Source organism: Poecilia formosa, unplaced genomic scaffold (assembly GCF_000485575.1).
Source record: "Poecilia formosa unplaced genomic scaffold, Poecilia_formosa-5.1.2 Scaffold19, whole genome shotgun sequence".
NCBI classification, from domain to species: Eukaryota; Metazoa; Chordata; class Actinopteri; order Cyprinodontiformes; family Poeciliidae; genus Poecilia; species Poecilia formosa.
In genome coordinates this window covers 553401-576825 of record NW_006799958.1, presented here as the reverse complement: position 1 = coordinate 576825, position 23425 = coordinate 553401, and the positions used below count along the sequence as shown (strand labels likewise).

Here is a 23425-nt window from a genome sequence, read left to right as displayed (position 1 = left end):
TATATATATAGTCTTTTACTTTATTGATTTTATTTAGTAAGAGAAAAGAACATTTCAAGGATATTCTATCTCACTAAGATGCAGCGTTGGAAAATGTTTTACAAAACGAGCTCAACTAACCACATCCTGCCTGGTGTAAGGAGGAGTTAGGAGAATCGTCAGTGGTTTCTGAAATATTGAACAATCGTAGCAGCATAAGAAAGGAGGCACCAAACAATAAAGCAATAAAAATCCACATTAGATAGGTATTCCCTTTGAGAAATTACAATACATTTACAATTTTCTATCAAAACCGGTGAAATCTGCGTCACAATTTCACCCGATTCTGAGCACGGAGAGGAACAAAGCGGAGTGAAAACTCCAGCAACACTTGAAATAATGACTAATCAACTTTGCTGCTAATGGAGATTGTTACTAGGCATCCAAAGTGTTCAGTGGAGTCTTAACCTCACAAGACTTTAAGCTGTCATTTCAAGCTCCAAACGTGACCGGATTAAAACAATTCTGCAAAGAAGAGTGGGCCAAAACTCTCACACGGCGTCGATGACAAAGACTCACCGTCAGTTATCACAAACACTGGAACGGAAGCAGACGGCAGGTTTGTGATTACTTTCATTAGGTCCTGTTGGCTCACATTGCGTTATTCCCCTTAGCAATCAAAACATCCTTTGAGAACGACAATCTGTATTCAGTCACGTTATCTTTATTTATTTATTTTTTCTCCACAGTGAAATTAGGTTTGTCTGACATATTCAAGCGAGGGAAAATACGTTTTCACAGCGCTCTGTGACAGGACTTTCTCACAAACTAACACTTAAAACACGTGAAACTCATTGCTTCGTACAGAGCAGTGAGTCACACACGGTCGGGAAGGGAAGTCAACTATTTGATTCAATCTTAAATGTGTACAAGGCTAAATCTTTGACTTCTACTGAGATTTTTTTATTTTTATTTTCTTTCATACTTTCAGCTCAGTGTGGAAATACGGTTTAATTTGCCCAAGTTGCTGATAAAAGAACAACTCCTAATGAAAAAAAAAACAAAAAAACCTTTATATTATGCTCTTTGTGGATGTCGGCTTGCGCTGGTCTTTTAAGCGAGGTAAACTTGGAGCGCTAAAGGAACAGAATTTAATTATTTGATCTCCTGATGGGAAGGAAATACATAGGGAGACTGAAAACAAGGCAAGGTGAGGTTTATTGATGTATTCAGGACAGTTTCTTTGCGTCAGTGTAGCCCTCATGTTGACAGTTTAAGCACAGTGATACAAGCACTAGTTAGCAGTCGAGATGCTGACCCCAACAGTGAGACTCTTAGGCTGAAACTTCACACACAGGGTTCCAATGAAGTCTGAAAAAGTATGAAATGTATTTTCATAAGCCCATCCATCCACTGTGCACTTTTCCATTTGTTTTGCCGTCCTTCCTTCTGGTCAATCTTCCATAATTTTGACCTCTCGCTTTTCCGATTGTCCATTAATCTGTTTATCTTACCATCCATTCATTTACCTTACTGCCCATCCATCCATCCTGTTTTTTTTATGTCCATATTAAAACCGGGGATTCTGACACGAAATGCACAGGAACCCTGCATATAGAGAATTGTGTAGCAAAATAAAAAAAATAAAAAAGATTGTGTAATGATGATAAAAAGACCCGACATTGTTTTTTTTTTTAATCGCATACTCAAGTTTTTGAGACCAATATTTGGTATTTCTTCAAGTTACTGTTAAAAACAACATCTAGGGAGAAAAAAAAAAAGAAGAAGCGAGACAGATTCGGTGAAAAAGCCCATAAAATATGTAAAACACTGTGCATTTTGAATGAGTTCGTTCATGTATCTCCAGGAAATAAAGCACATCTTTGGTTCAATGGTCTTACATCAAGATGCACGGATATTGCAGTAGTACAAACTACAGACAAAGGCTTAGTTTCCTCTCTACTGCATGCATCCATTAAAAGTTGTTGGTTTAAAAAAAACCAAAAAAAAAACCGAGCCATTTGATATGTTTTGCTGGGTAAATCCATGCAGCTCATTTTTTCAATAACAACTCAATCAAAAAACAAAACGCTCGTTTTCGCCGGGAACTTACAGCCTTATTTACACGACGGCTGAAGACACTTTATGCGAATTAGCCGACATCACTCGCATGTAAAGACGTGCGTATGATTGATAAACAAACGTATTGCACTGGCTGCCATTACCATACATCTTCTGGGACTCAAGTAACAGAATAAAAACTTTACACTCCAAACCAGCACAAATGTGTCACTCGTCTCCCACGGCAGGACGGCTGATGAACACCCTCTTGTTTCACGATAGAAGCCACCCTAATTTAATTGTAAAGAGTTCCCCCCCCACACACACACACCTTTTAAAAGACGAGGACAAGTTTTTACTTGAATAAAAAGTGATGACGGTGATTCAGACCTGGAGGTGACAGAAAACAAAATCAAAGAGGGAGCCAGGGACAGAGCTTTAAAAGCATATAAACCGTCTGTCCATACAGTCAACCACTTCACTGCAGTGTGTGTGTGTGTGTGTGTCTAGATGCAGTATATAAAACCCAAGACTCATTATCGTTGAGAGGGCAGCTCAAGTGCCCTCAGGCTCATTTTAGCTCCTTTCTTATTTCTCTGCTAAACTAAACTCTCCAGTTTTGGACATTGTGCTCCGACAACAACGTATCTAATTGACGTCTTGAGCACAGTAAAGTGCCTTTCAAAAGTATTCGTGCCCAGCAAACATTTCTGTACTCTGTCATGTTAACTTACGACTACAATTTATTCAATTTATCACACAGATTTTAGATAACAGACCAACGCAGCGCCGAGGGTGATTTGGAAATGATTGTTAAAATCGCTTATATTATAAAAAATATGGAAAATGTGCTACGTACTTGATAAACTACAGATAGTTAATTATGTGATTCCGAAGGGAATTGGCTGTACCGCAATTTATTCAGGGGTATCAGAGTAAACAAAGTCTACACCGCAAAGACACAAAATCTGGCAAAGTATTTTTGGTCTAATTTTTAATGCAAGTATCTCAGAATCCTTGAAATGAGGTAAAACTATCTTACAACTTTTTTTTTTTTTGCGAGATATAAAAGCTTATTCTAAGTCAATAATTCCTTCCAGTGGCATATTATTTCACTTATGACGTTAGAAAAACGTCTTATCATAAGTGAAATAATCTTCCAGTGTAATTAATACAATTTTGTCAATATTGGGGAATTATTGATTTAAAACAAGCTTCAGTATCTTGCTGGAAAGTTGCTTGTAAGTTAATTGTGTCTCATATCAAGTGTACTAATACATTTGCACTAGAAACTAGAAGAGACTACAATACTAGTAAGATTTTGAGTTTTTGCAGACACACTTTTTTTCTGTCAAATGGCACCTTTGACTTTCTGCAAGAGGGTCTCCAGTCTGGAGGGGTTTTGCTCTCTCTGCATGGTTTGCATTTTCTCTTTTGTGCATAGGTGGATTCAATCCAGGTTCTCCAGCTTCCTCTCAGTCCAAAAACATGACTGTTAGGTCAAATGTCAACTGTCTGTCCTGAGAGTGACACACTCTCTCCCATCAGAGTTGGATGGATGAATGCTTCAATTTCCTTCTGATTCACAATTATATGCAAATTGCATTGATATGTCAAATTAAACCATGAAAAAACACATCGCAGTCGTCGCTGAGACAATGTGAAACAGTTCCGACAGCTACGGATACTTCTGAGAAACTAAAGCGGTGCTGCCTCGCAGAGCTTTTTTCTTTCGTTTTTTTTTTTGTTTTGTTTTTTTAAGTGCAGCAGCGTGTACATTCAGATCCCGTCTCCACCTCGATTTGTTTAGTCTGTGCCTCCCGGGGAGCGCGAGCTCTGCCTCGGAGTCTGAAGGCGGTGCTAAAACAGAGACGACCGGCGCGGCCGGCGTCTTACAGGAAGCCGAGGAGGCAGGTGACCTCACATCCTGCCCGAGATCTAGAAGAGACGTTTCTCGAGAAGAAACGGCACTCTGAGCGATCTCTAGCGATGCTGCACTCTAGTTCTGCTGAAGAGTGACGCCGACCTTCGCGGCGAGAGAACGAACGCGATAAGAACGACCCACGAGGAGACGTTACATTCATTAAAAACTTCAAGTGATTAAAATGTAATAAAGCGAAGCTTTCATTGGAGACGAACGTGTAAAAGAACAACAAAACGCTCCCCCCGATCAGACACTGGTAATGGCTGTAAATTGACCTCGTAAGGTCTGAAAAAAATGACGTCTCAACAGGCAGTTTCTGTGGAGTTACTCCGTCAGGCAGTAAAATACATCCAGGCAGCGCGATCAAGGAAATTCCCCCATGAATAGAGCCAAAACATCCGGCCACTGCAGGACGGCGTGGCCGTTGGTTCTACCTCCAAACGGGCCGTGAATCAGATGAGAGAAACATTGGCTTTTCTGCGCTATGGAAACCCTGAAACCATCCTCCCACCAATCGTTTTATCTGCTCATCAAACACAACCGAGATGTTTCCCCATGCAGTCTGCCTGTCTCAAGACTTCAAACATTTACAAAACGCCGCCACACTTCATCACAGAAGTAAAGTGGAGCTCGTCGGCTTTCCACTGAGCAGTCTTCACTTGACAGTTTGTGGATCTGAGTCGCTGCATCTGGCCAAACGCAGCCAATGCCTCCTCCAGCCCCCCCTCCCCTTGCAGCCTCCCTCCATCCCCACCTACTCCCTCCTGTTGCCATCAGGGCTTCTTGGCTGCGGTTTTGGCTTTCCCGTTGGGTCCTGTTTTGATCTGGGTCATCTCCACATCTGTCAGGGCGTCGGGGGGAAGGCTGGAGCGCATGCGTTCAACCGTCCTCTGGTAGGCTGCCCTCTCTTGCTCCAGGGAGCGAATCATGTGCTTCATTTTGCTCTCCCGAGAGAGGAAGCTCTCCACGCTCGTCTCCAGAGTCTGAATCTTCTGCCTTGCAGCCTGCAGGACAGAGAGAACGCATCTCAGTCAGGCGCTGTTGCAAAACGGACACTCAAATTTGAAAATCTTGAGGACTGTAAAACAAGACGTGCAATTTCGCACCGCAGCCCGGGAGGATAACGTCAGTAATCGGCGTAATGCATCTGAATGTGCATTTCATCCACGATCTTGAAATAACTTGTTGAGCTTTATAGGAGTCGAAAACCAAGTCCAAGTCCAAAACATTGACCCTCTAGTGATTTTCTCTCGCTACAATCAGACATGAGAGCGCCTGAAGAACTTTCAAACCTCTGTTAATATGAAGCTCATCAGGTGCGACTTTATCAGTCCTCCTCCACAGATTCACACTTCACTGAAATGATTGAAGTACGTGGAGAACATAACAGCTCTCAGGCCTTTTGTTTCTTCAACAGTCTCTCATTGCTGCTGTGTTTTCCACTGATGTATTAGTGCCATCTACAGGTAATCTGAGGCAATGACATTTTTGCAATTACACACAGCTTCTTTGAGATTGCACAAATTGGCATTATTTTTTTAACAAATTGTGACTCTTTGCAGAAGAATATATCCTCTCAACAGTATTCTGGTTTACCACTTAAACATGCGATGTTGCACTTTATTTTCCTTACTTGAAGTTTTTCCAGCAGATCCATGTTCTGTTTCTTCAGCTGCACGTTCGTCTTCTCTAATTTGTCGAGGCGCTCCGAGTCGTCGGGCGGCGGCCCGGCGTCCAACATCTCATCCTGCAGGACGTGGTACTCGACCTCATATGCGTGCAGCTGCTTGGAGATGTCCATCTCCATCACCTAGTGATCCAGAATGAGCTGCAGTGAGGTTGTTTGCACCAAAGCTTCAGACATATAAAGCCTGGAAATAAATTGTGTATTGCAATAGCCTTGCTTTGTTTGTAAAACATTTGATTTTTGCAGGGGGCTCTTTTCTATCAGTAGTCAGTCAAACTACTGATGGGTATCATGCTAGAAGGAAAGTATGCGGTTTCTATGTAGGCCAAAAATAAAAACATCTGCAATTGTTGAGCTATGTTGGGCTTTTGTTCTTTATACAGTCAAGACTTTTCAAGATTCTCTTGGAAAGCAATGACAGGTCCAACTGAAAATTTAAAAACGATCCATTTGGAGACGCAGCAGATGTGCTCTAGTCAAACGAAACCAAACCTGAACTTTCTGGCCTGGACCCAAAGTAAAGTGTTGGGGTGGCAGAATCACGCTGTGGGAATCATTTCAATTTAGTAAGACAAAAAATATTCCCCGTCTTGATCCACCAAAAAAAAAAAAAAAAATCTCAATAAAATTACACTGAAACTTGTGCAAGGGGTGTGAAAACCTTTACAAGGTTCTGCATAAAACACATGTAATTGCATGTATACTTTATTTTTTTTTAATATTCGTGTTCTGTGTTCAATTTTCACAAGTTGGCAAAACCAAATTAGATGCGAGAAAATTGTAGCATTACTTTTGCATCGATGCGCTGCATTGAATCCCTTTCGGTACCTTGGTAATGGTTTGCTCCATCTGTGCCTGTGTGAGCGTGGGGAGTGTCGTTTTCAGGTAGTCCACGATGCTCTCAAAGCTGTCGCACTCCACTATCTCCCTCTCATGGTTGCTCAGCAGACAGAGGGCCACTTTAAAGATCACCTCAGTACCCTGTACAAACACTAGATCTAACCACAAAAACAACACCAACAAAAAAAAAAAACAAAGAAGAAGCAGCATCAGAAACGTGTTAATGTAATCTCCAACACAAATGCCTCAGCAGATATAATTCTGCCGAGGCAATTTGGCTGCCATCAGAGACCCCAATGTTCTGGGCTTTACCAAAGATGCGGGACACGAAGCCGAGGGGGAACTGCGAGGCGAAGAGGGTGAGGAACCAAGGCGCAGCGTAGAGGCTTGGCCCGATCTCGTACTCCTCCAGGTGATTGTAAAGGTCCCGGTGGTAGTCGTGCAGCAGCCTGGAGAGCTGGTACATCTGAATCTGGAGCACCAGGGAGACAAAAAAAAAAAAAAGGCAACATCAGGTCAGAACAAACTGGTAGAACTGGATCTGGAAGAGACAAGGTTTCCAAAAGAAATCCAAGAATCAATGAAGGATTTTTTTCTTTTTTTTTTCTTCCTTTTTCCTCCCCCATTGAACCACAGCGCTGGTAAAGTGAAAGCAGTGTTGCTTAAAGGACTTGCTCAGACAAGGCCGTGCGTCTCATGAGCTGCAACAACTCTTTTTACAGTATGAGACAGCAAAAAGCAAAGACAGGAGAAGCAGAAGTTAGCTCGGGCTAAAATTAGACTCCAAGCTTTTACAATTTCCTCAAAGTAACAAAGAAGACAAGCGATACCTGAGCCTCCTCCCGAAGCGCAAAGGAAACAGCACAAATATGTGAGGAAACGTCTTTAAAGACCAAAACCGCTGCAGGGAGGGAAACGGCAGGCTTCTGCTCGGCTGAACGGTTACCTGGAGGAGATTAAACATTACCCCCCGCCCCCCTGTCGATGCTTCAACTATGGTGAGGTCAGCTGATGTTTAACTGGAGCTAACAGAGCAGGTGTGGTCTGACGGAGAGGTGGAGACACGCTGCTGCCAGCAAATCAAACCAATAAAAGGTGACAGGCAGATGACCGCTATAAAACGAACGGAGGAGCACACTGTGCATGGTTTTAAACAGGAAGTAGATGTGTTTGTTTTTTTTTTGTGTGTGTTTCTGTGCTTTCAAAACACATTCGCAAAAATGGACTCTGCACTTGTCACTCCCGTCAAAAGCAATTTAAATAAAAAAAAAAGGCAATAAAGACAAAAAGCATAAAACTGTAAGAAAATATTTAAAAATGGTATTTTCTTACACAAAGTCGACACGCATTTGGTTAAAATAAAACATCGACTCAGAAAGAATTCCTGCACATTCTCGACCTCGTGATGGCATTACATAAGAAAACGGAATGGTGCGTTTCATCATCTTGTCTTCAGGATCAGGCGCTGTAGTTCTTACAGTAAAACGTTTCAGTGTTTTATCCGTGGCATAATGCCTGAAATATTTAAACTATGGAGCAGGTCTGGACTGCTGGTGTGCAAACTCGGGTTCTGGGCTGTTCTGTTACGCCGCGATGCTGCTGGATGAGAGGATACGATGCTCTAAATGCGCATTATTCTTAGGAAATAAATTGAAGCCATGTGCATTTATTGGATAACAGTACTGGTTATAATGCAAACCACATTGTGCCTTTCCTCTTCTGCTTGGAGAATGCAGGACCAAGTGAAGAAGTAGTTAAATGTTTATTTGTTTACACAAAGAGTAATTTTCTCTCAGTCTCATAAAGACTGAAATGGTTCTGTCCCATTATTTTCTCAGCGTTTAATTTGTTTGTGAACAATGTTATGGAGAACTCAGCAGAGATTTTTTTTTTTTTAATGAACAATTTTCAATGCATAAAAATCTTAATGATTCTCTATTAATTATTGCAAACAGAGCTATTAGTTACTGGGGGAAAATTCTTTTGTTCAATGATACTATGAAACAGGGTTTTTTTTTTATTATTGTAATCAGTATCAGCAGCAGCCTTTATCGAGTATTTGTGACAAAATGCCCAAAGTGGCCAAAGAGCAAGCAGGAAGGTCAGCACAGGTTAGAACCTGAACCCTTTGGCGATGTTCACATCTTGGTTGTTCATCCATCATGACTCATCAGGCGCTCAGCCGTCTGACAAAACTGTCCCTGCAGTGGTTTGTAAAAGTATTCATACCATTAGAGCATTTCTTTTTACTTATTTTGCTTAGGGCCAGAACTTTAATGCGTTAATTTTGATTAATTAATTACATAGATTTTAACGTGTTAAAATTTTTTACTCATTTTTAAAAAATTTTTTTTTTAGTTTTAGTTTTACATATAAAAGTTCCAGCTGGAACCTTTATACTTGCGTTTCTGGTATGCCCTAAATGCGACGCACACGCGACATCCACAAACAAACCAAAAGACAGCGAAGTCGCGTGCCTTGGACCCCTCAGGGTTCATTTTTGCCTCAATAAATAGCCTGATGGGACTCTGGAAGAGGCTGTTGTTGTGTACGTTGTGCATAAAGGAGTCGGCCGGTAACCGGAGCTACTCAAGCCTGAAATGCCATCTAAATGCAAAACGTGTTGCTGCAGCACAGACGTACCCGGTGCTAATGTGAGTGTCCACAGGGCACATTTCTAAATAAGTTTTTTTTTTTTTTTTTTTTTCCAAAGAAGATCCCTGAATGCTGGATGGATATAATGGCGCTTTTGCCCAAATCTGATGGTTAAATAATACAAATAACAGATGAAAAGCAACAAATCTCTTTGATGTTCAGCTCCTACGTCTATTTATTCAATAACGTAGCCGCAAAAAAGGGTTTTTGAATTAAAGATGTTGCTTAATTTGTCAACATATGATCTTCAATCAAATTGTGATCAAGTAATTACAGACCTTGAAATTAACTCCATTAAAAATTATGACTAATTTTGTTGCAGTACAAACACAAGCTTTGATCAATTGTATTTATTATGTGAAAGACTAAAGCAAAATAGTGCATGGTTGAGAATAGTTGATGGTTTTCAAGACATTTGTTTTAATAGTAAAATAAAAATCCTAAACATGCAGACAATGCATATATATATATATATATATATATAAAACAAAACAAAAAACAAAAGAAAAACGCTGAAGTGCAAAAGTCTTCACCAGTTTTGATGTGAAAAATATTTCTGTGCACTCATGAGTTTGCTTTTGTTCGAGCGGCATGTCAAAGCAGCCGATCAGTGTGTGCGCGCTGACCTGCAGTGAAACCATGTCGGGTCGGTACTGCCGCCTGATGCCCAGGTCGTACATCAGGAACTTCAGCATGTCGAAAGCTTGCTCTTCCCTCATGTGGAGCAGCAACACTCCGGCCACAAAGCTGATGCCCTGGCAGTAGCCAACCTGCGGAGAAACAAATAGGAAAAGGACGCTTCGTAATGACTTTGAGGAGATTCTTTACTTTGAATGTTTCTGTGAGCGGAGCAAAAAGGATTACAGCGTGTACCTCTGTGTCCATCAGAGAGTACGCCTTCAGCAAATTGTAGAGGGAAAGTTGGCCCGCTCCAAGCTGGGCTGAGAAGTACTGGTGTGTGGGGAAGGTCCGGCCTGAGGAGGGAGTTGGATTTACAGCTATAAGCTTCTGTTATAAAAACAATGCTCCGTGTGAGAACTTCATTAACTATTCGCTGTTTGTAATTTTATGCACCACTCAGTAGTGGGACCACAGTTTCAGCTTTCCCATTAAATTTATTCTACATCGAAGCCCATTTTACCATGCACAGCTTGCAGACCTAATGTAGGAAGCGACTATTGTGTTTTTAATCTAACCAATCGAGGTAGTCACTAACAATATAAGTGGCTTTTACCCTTTGTTATAGATAATCCAAGGGACTGTATTGGCTGCTGCACCTTCCTGCAGGCGGCTGCTGGTTTTAGTGACGAGTGGCACAAAGAGCAGCTGAAACACTAGTCTTTAAATCTCACGGCGGCGAAGTTCAAGTACGAAGTTCATAAACTTTTAAATAAGCTGTATTATCAACAAATTAAAACAGAAAGTAGACGTGTACATTTTAGACAAGCACTTCAGAAAATTTGAGACAAATCCTGGAACCATCCGGACTGTGAGTCAAGTTGGAAAGAATTTAGTTTTTAATTTAAACCATGTGTTGGTGTATTCTATGGACTTTGAGAAAATAGTCATTTCTGCAACTGCAACTTTAAGTGTTCAGCTTAAGAAATGTAAGGGGCATTCAAATTCAGTTCAAATGTATTTAATTTAATTACTTAATTAAATTAAATACTCAAGAATTTAGCTCTGGAGCAGATTTGTATTTGTGTTTTAAATTCAACATATTAACTAAATCTCCACCCCGTGTGTAGAATAAAACATGTCTTTCTTCCTATAATTGTAGCAAAAAGAGAAGCATCAACTTCCACGTCCCTCCTTTGTTTTTAGGTGCTTTTGAAAGCTACACTACAACCGTCATCCGACTTCCTCACGTCTATTTCCTTTCTTCCTCACGCAAAGAAATGTTTGCGCAACTCATCGCAAGGAAAATCAGTCACAGTAAATTTCTAAACAAGACACACAGAAAGCTTTACTTCTGTTTCTTGTAGATTTTGAACTTAAAGGTGTCGCTTCTGCCTGCAGTGAGGGCACCGATGAGAATATTTCCGCTTTTTTGTCGTGTTCAATCCTAGTGGGGCCGTGCGGTTAAGCGGAGGTCACGTAACGGTGAGCATGCCCACCTAAGTCCACCAGAATGGCGTGCTGCTGTGCGGTGAGCTGCTTCAGCAGGTCGTAGTAGGGGGTGTCTGGAGCTTGCTGGCGCTGGGGCAGCCTGTGCTGCAGCCGATGCTGATGGGAAAGGAGCAACCAAACCTCCCCGCGTCTGCTCTTTGGAACTCCTGCAGAAAAACAAACAAATAAGTCAAGTATAAGGTAAGGTAACATTTAATAACGTCAGGCTTTTAAAGTGCACCCATGCACTTCCCTCTCACCCTGGCAGATGGCTCTGTATATGTCCTCCTTGTCCTGTGGGTTTGTGGTTCTGCCTGGAGCCGTTAGCTTTCTCTCCCAGAGCGCCTGAGCTTCCTTGGAGCAGGTACACACTTCCTGGTAGTTGAGCTTCATTTTGCGGATGTGCAGCTCATCTCGACTCGCTTCGGTTGAATTAGGAGGTACGAAAAACAGATAAGGGAACAAACTGAACATCGCTTCGCTGAAGAGGGCATAAAAAGGGACAGGCAAAAACCACCAGGAGATGATGCAGACCATCAGTCCTTTAGCTGAGATGGAAACACGGGACACAAAAGCCACAATAACACCAAATAGAAACCAGATTATTCTAAAGGTTTGATCGTAGTGATGAAGAGAACGGAAGGATAATTAAAAAAAAAAAAGTTGGTCACCCCCACCGCCAACCCCATGACATGCAGAAAAAAAGAAAAAAAAAAAGGAAAGATGAGTTGAATGACTCTTGCAGCTAGCCACTAGTATCATGCAAAACCTCTTCCCTGATCCCAGAGGCTTCTGTTATAATGCTTACCTTCTACAGAAAACAGTTTTGCACTGTAAGGTCCTCAGACCAGCAATGACGTCAAAATATCAGACAAACAAAAAGAGATGGGTTGGTGTTGGATTAAAGTGATTCGCTCTTTTCTTTGTGTGTGTATTTTGAGATGTGCATGCATCAAAATATTATGTTCAGACACTCATTGCTGCTGAGACCTAATTCTGCATACGTCTATTGAGAAGTGCAATCTAAGATGCCATTTATTTTTGATGAATGGCATCTTAGAGAGCTGGACTGCATCCTAAAAATAAAAAATTAAATTTTTTTTTTTATTGATCCTTTCGAATAATGTAGATTAACCGTCTTGTTCTTGGTGCTACATCAGCAGCAACTGCTTCCTTGAATTCAGAAATATTTTTCCACTGCGTCTCTGTTAAACCCTTATGAGTACAACAGGAACTGATCAATTGTAAAAACAAGGCGAGACTTTCAGCTGCTTCCAGTCACTGCCAAAAAATAAATTTAAAAAATACACAAACTAACCTGAATTTAGTCTTTTGCCTCAAGAGGCCATTCACTGCTGTGGCTGACTGAGATTTCCACAGAGTGTTTTGAAATAACTGCGTACATCTGTTAGATTTCTACACTATTTCACCATTTCTTAGACGTTTTACCTCGAGAGTGACATTTTCATGACCTACACGCTGCAAATCATCACAACTGTGATAAAGGTCTGAAACATCAGTCTGTGTACATAATGTGATTCACTCAGTAGACTGAGTTTGAATAAGTTAAGTTTTCAACAATATCTAAATTTATTGAATATTGTACATCTACTGTAAATCACGTTCAAGCTGGAGAGTTTGTTGACCCTTTTCCTCTTAGGATGCTGTTGTGCAAAGCAGGTCTGGATTTCAAGCACAACATCATGGCTCCTTGCTCACTATTGGCTAATTTCTCAGCTGCCTTGTGCTTGCTCTTTTTATATATATATACTTTAATCATGAAAAGTAATACAAGTATCAACTATGTTTTCAACTAAACATAGTTGAAAAGTTATTAAAGAATGATGATTTATGCTCTTTAAGCTATTCTGGTGAAATGAAACTTTTTATAAACCACGTTGCAGTTTTTACAAATTGAACTAGTGAGGAAAATAAAACACACACACACACACACAAGAGTGTAATTCCTGTTTCGGCAAGTATGAGGTCATCATAAGCACCGTGTGTCCTTCATGTGACCGGCAAAGAATGCGCTCCAGGCTTAAAATGCCACTCTTCGGTGCGGTGGAGAAGGGATTTATGCTCACCTTCCAGCCTCTGATTCTCCTTTTCCATGCGCAGCAGCAGGATCTGCTGGTGGATGGCAGTTTTCCAGAGAGCTCTGTAATCGGCTCCCGTCTTCTTGGGCTTCTTGTCGGCCGGCTGATCGGATGCCGGGGACAGAAGGCGCCTCAGAGGGTCCAGACCAGGGTCCGAGGCACGAGGAGACAGAGGCAGCAGCTCCGTGGCGTCAGAGCCGTCTGCAAAAAGTGTGTTAACACATGAACACGTGCTTAAAATTCACTTTGCTTTGCCATGTAACAATAAGTTTGATTTACTAGCAGTGTCGAGTCCACAGAGGGTTTTAGAGGATAGTGAGAGCAGTTCCACACAGCTGCTTTTAATTTAGGATTTGTTGTCTCGAGTGGTTCTCAGCTATTAAAAGCACCTGCTTTCACACACACACACAAAAAAATACTGACAAAAGTTTTTAACTTATTCCAAAACTGACAGAAAAAAATGGAGCATTTTGAAGTAAACGGGAATGTTTTCTGAACCGAGGGGATATTCAGAGTCAGAAACACGTAGACCAGATAGCAAATTAAAACCAGAAGGAGATGGATTTAATTGTTGCCTTGTCTCACTGATAAACAATAATGGATCTGCCTCTGACTGTGGTTCATTAGTCCAAAAAATGGCTGTGTAACCCTTTCAGTGACTTTGTTTCTTATCAGTGTTTCAAGTTCTTTAGTTTAGGGAAAGGTATGTTTCTTTTTGGGACGTTACAGTCTTCTTCGTGTTGCCAAACGGAGTCTATTTGGTTACAGGTCAGGTCTGCATGTGGCTAGAGAAACTGAAGGGGGGGAAAAAATTAACTCCTTGTAAGTATTTACTGCGTTAATGTGTAATCTTTTGCAAAGACGTCTGCTGTGGTTTATTTAACTGGAATTACTATTGCAGTCTTTAGAAGTTGTAGCATTTATTTATATTTCATTTCATATTGATTTACAAAAGGAAAATCTCACCGAGACACAAAACAAAATATTCTCAAAGTATTTTCTGTGCGCTACTCAGAGAACCGATATGCAACTGAGTGAAATGACAAAAACATATTTCAATAACTCTAGTAATAGTGCTGTATTTTTGGGCTATCAGCCAAACTGTACGCATATTATCAAAGTACCTTAGCTTAATAACTCTGTCATTACACTGACAACATTTGCACACGATATTCATGATACAACATTTTCCTGTCGGTACATTGGTATCTTTCATTAAAGCAAAGGACGCCGATTACATGTTGCACATAATGATTCCTTGCAGAACAGCTTAAAGGATCATGTTACCACACCTGTGTCCTGCATAGATGCAGATGGCTTGTTCATGGGTGACGCGACCCGCAGGAAGATCTTCTGTCTCCAGGAGACCCTGCGTGGGGTCAGAGGGAGACCTCCACTCAGAGAGTCATTGCTGCAGCTTGACAGCGTCCTTTTCCTGCCTTCTTCATTGCTACAAGAAAGAAAGAAAGGACAGATGTGTCAGAGACACCCGATAAAGGAGTCAGGTGTCACATTACACCAACTCTCTTCAACCCCTCTAATGATGGCAGACACAAACCAAACACAAGCACGATAGGAGAACTCGTCCAGCTTTTCCGGACAGTTCAGTTCATAAGCGGCGAAGGTGAACCTTCCCGAACAAAACAGCAGCCGCACACCGATTCCCCAGTGTCCGTGTTAATGAAGCAGCGGTAAACAGAAGAGACGTCGGCCACGGCCGAGGCGCATGCATTTCTGTTCTTTCTGAAAAAGAAGTTGATTGTCAGCGAAGGGGAAGAGGCCGGTGGTGAGAGTTTCTGAAAAACTTTACGTTCGCAACCTGTTCGCAGACATCCCAGCTGTAGAAATACAGTCCAGACAGTCTGACAGAAGTGGGTGATGGTAAACCTTCACGATGCTGGTTGCTAGAATATGTAAAAACTTTTATGAATCCATTTCTGTAAGACCATGGGCGGGGAGGGGAGAGGTCTGCGGCACAGCAAAGAGCGAAGGGGAAGGTCCTGCAAAGTGTGCGCTTGGTCAGCTGTTCGGACTAAGCCCACAGCTTTCCCAGAATGACGATTTTTGGAGAATGAATTCAAGGAGTGACAAAACATTCAAGATGACTAAAGCCTTTAATGGAACAGGTTAGATCTTAAACAGCAAAATGATTTCCAAAAATGTGAAAAAAAAAAGAATCAACAAAGAGAAATAATTATTTCCACCTCTTGCTGTTCGTCACAAAACGCTTGAGCAATCAGTAAGCATTGTCAGGACACAAAAACCTGCCTGAACATGTGAGCAATGGGAAACAGGAAGTGACCTTGGTTCAAGACTAATGTCACTGAACACAAACAATCCGGCTACTCCATGCATGCCCCAGTCACTCCTTAAAATTCCTCCCTTGACACATTTACTCTAATGCTTCTCTGTTGTTAACCCAAGCAGGGCGTCGTCAGAAAAAGCTTTGGCTGCTAAAAGGGTCAATCAAGAAAGAAAACCTCAGAGCGGATGAGTCATATTCAGCACATTCAAAACCCAAGGCTGAAACATCTGACCCCTAATCTGGGAGCGACGCAGTTCGAGAATTTAAAAAAGCTTGTCTTGATTCTTCGGATGCCACCTTGGAGTCCGGCTGCTCGGAGAACAAACAACACCTCACAGCGGCCCGCTGCGCTGCATCTCATTTATAATGGAAATGTTGACCTTTACTTTCTGTCACCCAGACATCTGAGGAGACAGAACCCACTTCTCAGACACACCGAGGTTTATCTGCTTTCACTGACGAACCAAACACGGTCACTGACTGGCCGAAGGTTACCGATGACAACCTTCCAAAATGAGGAAAAAAAAAAGAAGAAGAAAATTGCAAAGCTTTGTTAGGTTTTAAACTGTGCAGCATCTTGCAAAAAAAAAAAAAATAACTTCACATCTTGTTTTGTTAAAACCAAAAACTTCAATGTGTTTCATGGTACCGATGAACAACAAAGCGCTACACTGTTGTGAAGTGGAAGGAAGGTGGTGTGGTCGGTTTGAAATAGATTTTACAAATAAAAACCAGAAAAGTGTGATTTACTCTGCTACCTCTAAATAAAATCTAGCTGAAACTCTGCTTTAAAAATTCACCTGATTTATAAATGGAGTTCACCTGTATGCGATTTAAAGTTAGCATAAATACAAAAGCTCCTAGAGAACATCAAGGAACATTCAGCATCATTCAGCCTACAGTTCAGGGAGAAAGTGCTGGAAGAGTTAGATGCAGGTTTGGGTTTTAAAACAATACCCCGAGCTTTGAACACATCAGAGAGCAACCTTTTAAAGAGTTTACAGCACAACCGCAAACCTAAAATGGACGTGATGGACGTCCGCTTCCACTCACAGGCCCATCTGGTGATAGGACAAGTAGCAGTCATGTAATCCTCTAATCTGAGCTTTCTGGAAGAAAGTCACTGTTGAATGAAGCCTATGCAAAGACCAAAGGCAAACGGATAGAAGAAGGTGAGCTAGATGGATAAGAACAAAACTGAACTTTTGAACTAAGAAGTAAAACGCAATCACCATCGCCGTGGTGATACACTGGGAAGGTGTTACGTTGTGGGGATGCAGTGGCAGCGGGTCCATAGGGGGCGCTGCCCTCCCTGATGCAGAGGAGGGGCAGAATCTTAAAATGATCTATAAACATGATTAAAAAATTGTATTTTCCTTAATTTAAAGATTTATAGAACCTCATCACCAGCCGACTCTCGTTCATCAGTGAATTTTCCTGACGGATTCCTATCAGGTAAAGCTGGTGGAGACAATCCAAAATAACTTGCGGCCATATTTGCAGAGAAAGTATTAGACACAGGGAATGAACACAAATTAACTCCGTATCTCAGTTTCAACCCTTTTTACTAATGAAAGAGGGTTGAAAACAATTTATTGATTTCCTTCCATTTCTACAATAATGTGATGCTTTGTGTTAGTCTATCACAAAACTAAAACAAAAATCACAATAAAATACACTTTGTTTTAGCCTGGAAAAAAAAAAAAAAAGCTTTATTGGTACCGATATTTTTGCAAAGTACTGTCACGTCAGAAGAACGAAATGCAGTTAATGACGTTTGTTCGTCTCGGTGAAACACGCAGGAGTTTGCAGTGCAAAAAAGCTTTAGACGCACATGCAAATGAAACAGAAGGAGGATGTATCAATATCCCGCTCTAAACGGGAAGAAGGCCGGACTATCTGCAGAGCCGAGAGGAGGGTTAAAATAAAAAAAGAAAAAGGAAAAGAAAAGTCACAAAATCCGGGAAACGAGAACAATAAGTTTGTGTTTATGTTGAGGAGAAGTTGAAAAGAGACTGGATAGTAGAGCTGCGAGTTACAAAGATTCAGCCAAACACGGATTATGGCTACTGCCATCCCAGCAACAGGTCAGCTGTTCCCATCCCACAGAAGTCATGTCCTTCATCATCAGCTGTCTGTCTGTGCAAGGGAGGGGGGCGGGTGGTCGGAACCCCCTCCGCTCACCTCTTGAGGCTCCCACTGTCCGTCAGGGAGCCCAGCGAACCCTGGTAAAAGCTTTTCAGGAAAGTGGGAGTGGAGAAGGTGGAGGGGAGGCTGAAGGAGGACTCCCCCTCTGAAATGCTGCGAGTTCTGGACACGGCCACGTGACTGGGGAGGGCCCAGCGTGAAACGCCCACAAATAAAATCATAAAAAAAAAGAGAACAAACATTACATAAAGGAAAGGAAAACAGTGAGAAATGCATGTGGGTCCAAAACACTGACAGGAAACCTGTGGTGCTATTGTTTCAGAGGACAGCGGGGGGATGAGGGGAGCAGATTTTAGACTGATCAAAGTGCTGCAAATAGATTACATTGTGTGTGCAGGAATCAAAAGGTCAGCGGAATATTTTGTTAGTTTTAAAGTGATTAGGGAGATTAACTGTTAAAAAAAAAAATAAAAATCAACCAAATATCAAAGCTAATCACAGCAGCTCAAAAAAACTGCAAAATGTGCAAAAGATTAATTCCTAAATGTGCAAAAGAAATGCACAAAATGACCAACTGTTTCAGGTACTTTACCTGGCCTGCAGCAGCTCAGGGTTGACGGAGTGCTGCCTGCGGAGCGGCGCCTGTTTGGTCTGGTTGGCCGGCTGGCTCTCGAAGGAGATGCGCTTCCTCACCGGCGGGTGGCTGAAGGTGTGAGCACGCCGACGGAACTGCGGCCCGGATTCCAGCTCGTCGTCCGGGAAGGCGGGAGGCGAGCCTGGCGGGGAGTGACCGGGAGACTCCTCATCCTGCTGGGTGGGACAAAACGCAAGATGTTTGTATGCGTGTTTGCCGCGCTCAGGCTGCAGATGTACCAAAAGATATTCTGCATAGCACGACACAAACCCACAAAAAAAAAAGAAAAAAAAAAGTTGTTGGAAATGAAATCTGCACTCACCTATTTCCTCACGGTTAAACTGACTCCACGCTTAACTTCTCCACTCGCCACTATTGAACTCTGTGCCTCATGCCTGCTGCTACAACTCCCACATCTATTGTATTCTAATGGATGATGTCCTATGACTCGGAGCATCGCACGCGATTGGCGGGGAGGACCTCACTGGCAGCAAGTCAGCACCAAAACCCTCCAATCTGCTCCTGTCCTGCTGTCACAGACCTCCCCTCTTGACTCCTGTCACCGCGCTGGACACGCAGTGACATTTGTGCTGCCAGTTCCTATCTTTGAACACAAACCACTTCCATTTCGGTGCAGAGCAGAGCTGCACAATGAACTCGCCTTTAATGAGGCTGTAAACAGAGGCTCACTTCCGCGTCTCTCCATGTCATGATGAGGCTGAGCGGACAATGCGACAGACGGGTCTCGGCTGAAGTACAACTGGACATCCTGAGCGTCGTTTCCTGCTCGCTTTTACATCCCATCCTCGTGATGAGGCCCTCCGCAAAGCGCCTCGACGCAAACAGGTTTATCTGACCCCAGACAACGTTACTTGGGAAAGCATCTGTTTTGTCTTCTACTGGGTAATGTAGGACTTTTCTGAGGAACTGTGAATCTGACTGAAGTGTGCAAGGCAAAAAACAAAACAAAAAAAAAACAAAGAAATAAATAAATCTGCGGCGGCTCACAGATTCTGAGAAGGTAGAAGATATGCAGCAACGATAAAAGAGTGAATGGAGTCTGAATTTCCTCAAATCTTTACTGAATCTGACACGAAGAGTTTGAAGCAGGAGGCAATCTGGGTCATATCGGCAGATCTGAAGCGGAGGCTCTGCTGAGCTTCTGGAGATGTTGCCGAGAATTTTTCCGCAGATTTCTGAGAAACGTTCTCCCGCTGATGAACAAACTCCACCGGGGGGGAGTTTGTTCATCAGTCCGTCTGGCTGAGTTCAGCTGTTCATCCTGAACTCAGCCAGACGGACCAAATCCCCAAAACCACAAAGGCAGAATAAAGGTTTGCAGAGTAGTGCGGGTCTCTGCAGATTCATCTCAATTCATTAATTTATTCACTAATTCAATTCATAGAGGAAAACTTCTACATTACACAGATTCATTGCATATGTTCAGATATTTTACTGAACATATGCATTCAGTAAAATAACATATGAACATATGAACATATGCATTCAGTAAAATAACATATGAACATATGCATTCAGGTTTCCCCCCCTGAACGCAGCGACGGCTGTTTTGATTCCAATTAACCCGTTCTCGAATGGGTCACCTAAAAGTCGCTCCAAGGGCTGCAAATGGACACTCTTGTATGCAGACCCTTCAGGTTTTTCCCATGTTAACAAAAAAAAAAAGATCTGGAGTAGTGTGACCAAAGGCCTGCACCTATAAATAAAATCAGATTTGAACTACTTCAACACTTTAACATTATGTGCAACTAAAACGCATTTCAAATTTATGTCATGAATTCAAGAAAAAACAGTGACTCACTCACCTATGTTCTCTCCTTATATGTATCTGACCATCTAAATAACCTTAAATGATAATATAAATGATCAAAGCTTATATTATATTTATTCATCTATATATTATACTCATATTTTCTAATTTTAAGATGAACTTAATTAGGTCAGCAGTAATGATCCTGTATCTGTGTCTTGATCGAATCATGCTGAATGCTTTTTTCACAACCTCGACGCGAGTCGTAAAAGCTGCGGCGGGTGTGTGCTCAACGGTCAAAATCCTCTTAACTTCACGCTGACGGGCAAACGGGACTTCGTTTCATACTCGCTTCACATTCCGCACAACGGCAACAAAATGCGACCGCTTGTTACCAGCAGCTCGCCGACACCTCCGTAAACACATTCCGGCTCGGCCTCTCGGCCAGCTGCCCTTTAATCTTTAAAGCTCCTGGAAACAATGCGGAGCAAAATCACGTCTTCGAGTTTTGAGGAGCCAAGGAGAGAAAGCAAATCCATCACCCTGCTCTGATGCTCAAGGCAAAGCTGGAGTGTAAAAGGGTTTAATAAGTCAGAGGGTTAAAAAAAAAAAAAAGAAGTGGGAATTCCCAGAATCCCCTGATAGACGCTCTGGGAATTCTCATGTTTCTCTCTCAAGGACACTTACTCTTTCGAAACTGCTCATGCTTCCCATGCTTCCCAAGCGGCCCCGCATTCTGCTGGCACCCTGGTGACAGATATCAAGAGACAACGTGAAACACGGTGCGAAAAGATACAAGTGTTTGATAAAATAAACAATTAGGGTTTATGTGACATAACTGTTTTCTTTTTAACTCTTTAGGATACAACCGCTAAAAGAAAAAAAAGAAAAAATTGAAGAAATGCACAGTCGTAAGGAAAATCTGAAATGGGAAAATGCAAAGAGGGAGGATGTTTTCAGAGGTGATAGCATTCAGTGTGGTGGTTGAGCTAAGGTCTAAGAGATAATAACAGATGGCAGCAGAGACTCTCTGAATGCCTGGATCCCTTCACTTAAGGAATTATTGTGTTGTCTCACTGGCAGATATGGGTCAATCCAAATCCCTTTGGATGAGCGCGACATTCTGTGTCGCGCTCATCCAGCAACTGCCACAAAGACTGAGGCAGGTGGGGGACCAAAAAAAACAAAACAAAAAAAGAAACAAAAAAGGTGGCTACATCCAATCAGGTGGAGAGAAAATAAAGAAACAGAAGCAGAGCAAAAACTTGGAGAGAAAATATCTAACTAGGGGAAGGACTGAACTAAAATAAAAATAAAAAAATAATAAAAATTCTACTTATTCCTACCCTTGCAAATATGTTTTCCAGAGAGCTGGTGAGGGAGGTGCGGGCTTTATTCTTGAGAATATCGAGTTTGAATCGACTGCCGGTGGCTGAGCCGTCTCCTGCAGCCGTGCTGTTTGTTGCATTCTGCAGAACAGCAAGAAAATCATCATTAATTGACATGGGAACGGTGGCCATTTTAGGTTAGGAAAGCATCAGACGTGTAAAACTAAGAAGAAAATGTCAGTTGCCAAATTTAACATCCACTCTGTTTTTTTTTTCTCTAGTGTTTTACGCCAGCATTTCTAAAGATTAAGAACTTTACCGACTGAATTCAATTGAATTTTAGATTTTGAAACAGCAACTTTCCCCAAACATAAGGGAATGTCTGCAAATTTAAAAACTTACTGCTATTTTTACTTTAGCCACTCACATACTCACCCGACGATGAGCATTTAATGATGGCGGAGGGTTAGGATACTTGTCAACAGCGACATTAAAAGGTGTATGACTCGATGGTTGGTAAGAGGTTTCTGGGTTTCAAAGCCACACTAATGTTTCTCTTAATAACACCTGACAGACAGACAGAGCAGGCGTTCAGTTCTCTCCTCCCTCATCTGTTCCTGGAAGCTGTCAGTCACCTGTGTGGAACAGCTAAGAGTGGATTTACCCTGAACGTTTCCCTTTTGTTAAAAAAAAAAAAAACACCTAAAAATCAGCTGTGATAGCCACGAGTTAGATTTCCTGGAAAGTTTCCACTGCAGGGCCCTTTTTCTAGGAACCAGGAGTAGTTTTGCGGAGTCCGTATTATTCCTATCTGTTTCCGCTGCAGATAGGAATAACATCTGCAGATAAAACTAATTTTACCAGATAAAACTAAAATAATACCAGGAAGTAAACTTAGAAAAAGATGCCATGTAGGGAGACAGTGTTTTTCTCTCTCTTTTTTTCCATTTAGCAGGAAGATTTGTCCAGATGAAAGACAGTGCTAAACATTTAAAATTGGTAGATTATTTACAGCATTCTAATTTAGTCTTAACTCGTCAAAAGCTCATATTTTCGGTTAACTTTAGAAGTAATGTTAAAATTATCTGCATCTTTTTTCAGGAGTCAGTTGAGGAAAAGGGAACAATTTCTTTATTTTAAAAGTACAGAAATGTGGCAAAAAGAAAAACAATCCCAACGGATCGCTGACGGAAGCAACGTGCTAATGGTTAATGATTCTTTGGGACACATTTCTCAGGTTTACTTGTTAAGCTTCTGTGAATACTCAAAGCTTCCTCTGGCTCTGAAATGCTTTTAATACACTTTTAAAGTGTCAGTCCTGTGAAATCACTCTGTCTCTCAAATCTGATGAAACACAAAAGCTTGAATCTAAAAAAAAGAAGAAAAAAACCATTAAAAATAGATCACAGTTAGACCTTTTCAGTGGATTTTACAGTGATTCCCTAAATGAATTATAATGTGTCGTTGCTGCATTAGGATAATCAGTGAGAGATTTCTTTAAACATCCCAGTCTATATTTTCAAATCCTTGATCTCAGAGATAAACAACGCGCTTAAAGGTTTTTGTGTGCCAGTCATTGTACATCTGTGGATTTCATATTTTTGAACCCAAGAAAAAGTAAAGCAGAAAAATGATGCGTCTCCCATGGGACATTTTACAACCCCGTTTCACAACTCGTGATTTAAAGTCATTTTCTACAATGCACTTCAGGTCTACTGAAAAGTAAATATCATTATGTGACTCCAAGAAGTAATAATTTATCACACAAAATATTTTGTTTTTTTTAATGCAATAAAAAAAAATCAAGATTTAATTTTCCTGATTATCTCAATAATTTATCAAAAAACAAACTATACTTTATGAAGCTTTACGTCTGACTTTAGGT

General features: G+C 41.5%; 1 protein-coding gene across 4 annotated transcripts in view; it reads right to left on the bottom strand.

The window, feature by feature from the left end:
* Positions 1-1179: 1179 nt before the first annotated feature.
* tbc1d4 (TBC1 domain family, member 4) overlaps positions 1180-23425 on the bottom strand; it is a 39011-nt gene continuing 16765 nt past the window's right edge. Inside the window, exons 10-23 of one of the 4 annotated variants that reach the window (XM_007547159.2) lie at positions 21559-21681; positions 20900-20959; positions 18400-18617; positions 17844-17987; positions 14647-14804; positions 13343-13555; positions 11516-11677; positions 11264-11422; positions 10020-10120; positions 9773-9916; positions 6804-6963; positions 6480-6649; positions 5598-5774; positions 1180-4968 (exon numbers count right to left, since the gene is read on the bottom strand). In XM_007547159.2, the coding sequence (XP_007547221.1) occupies positions 4738-4968; positions 5598-5774; positions 6480-6649; positions 6804-6963; positions 9773-9916; positions 10020-10120; positions 11264-11422; positions 11516-11677; positions 13343-13555; positions 14647-14804; positions 17844-17987; positions 18400-18617; positions 20900-20959; positions 21559-21681 (2220 nt within the window). In that variant the 3' untranslated portion in view covers positions 1180-4737. The other 3 variants (XM_007547161.2, XM_007547162.2, XM_016669007.1) reach the window with 3 other exon arrangements.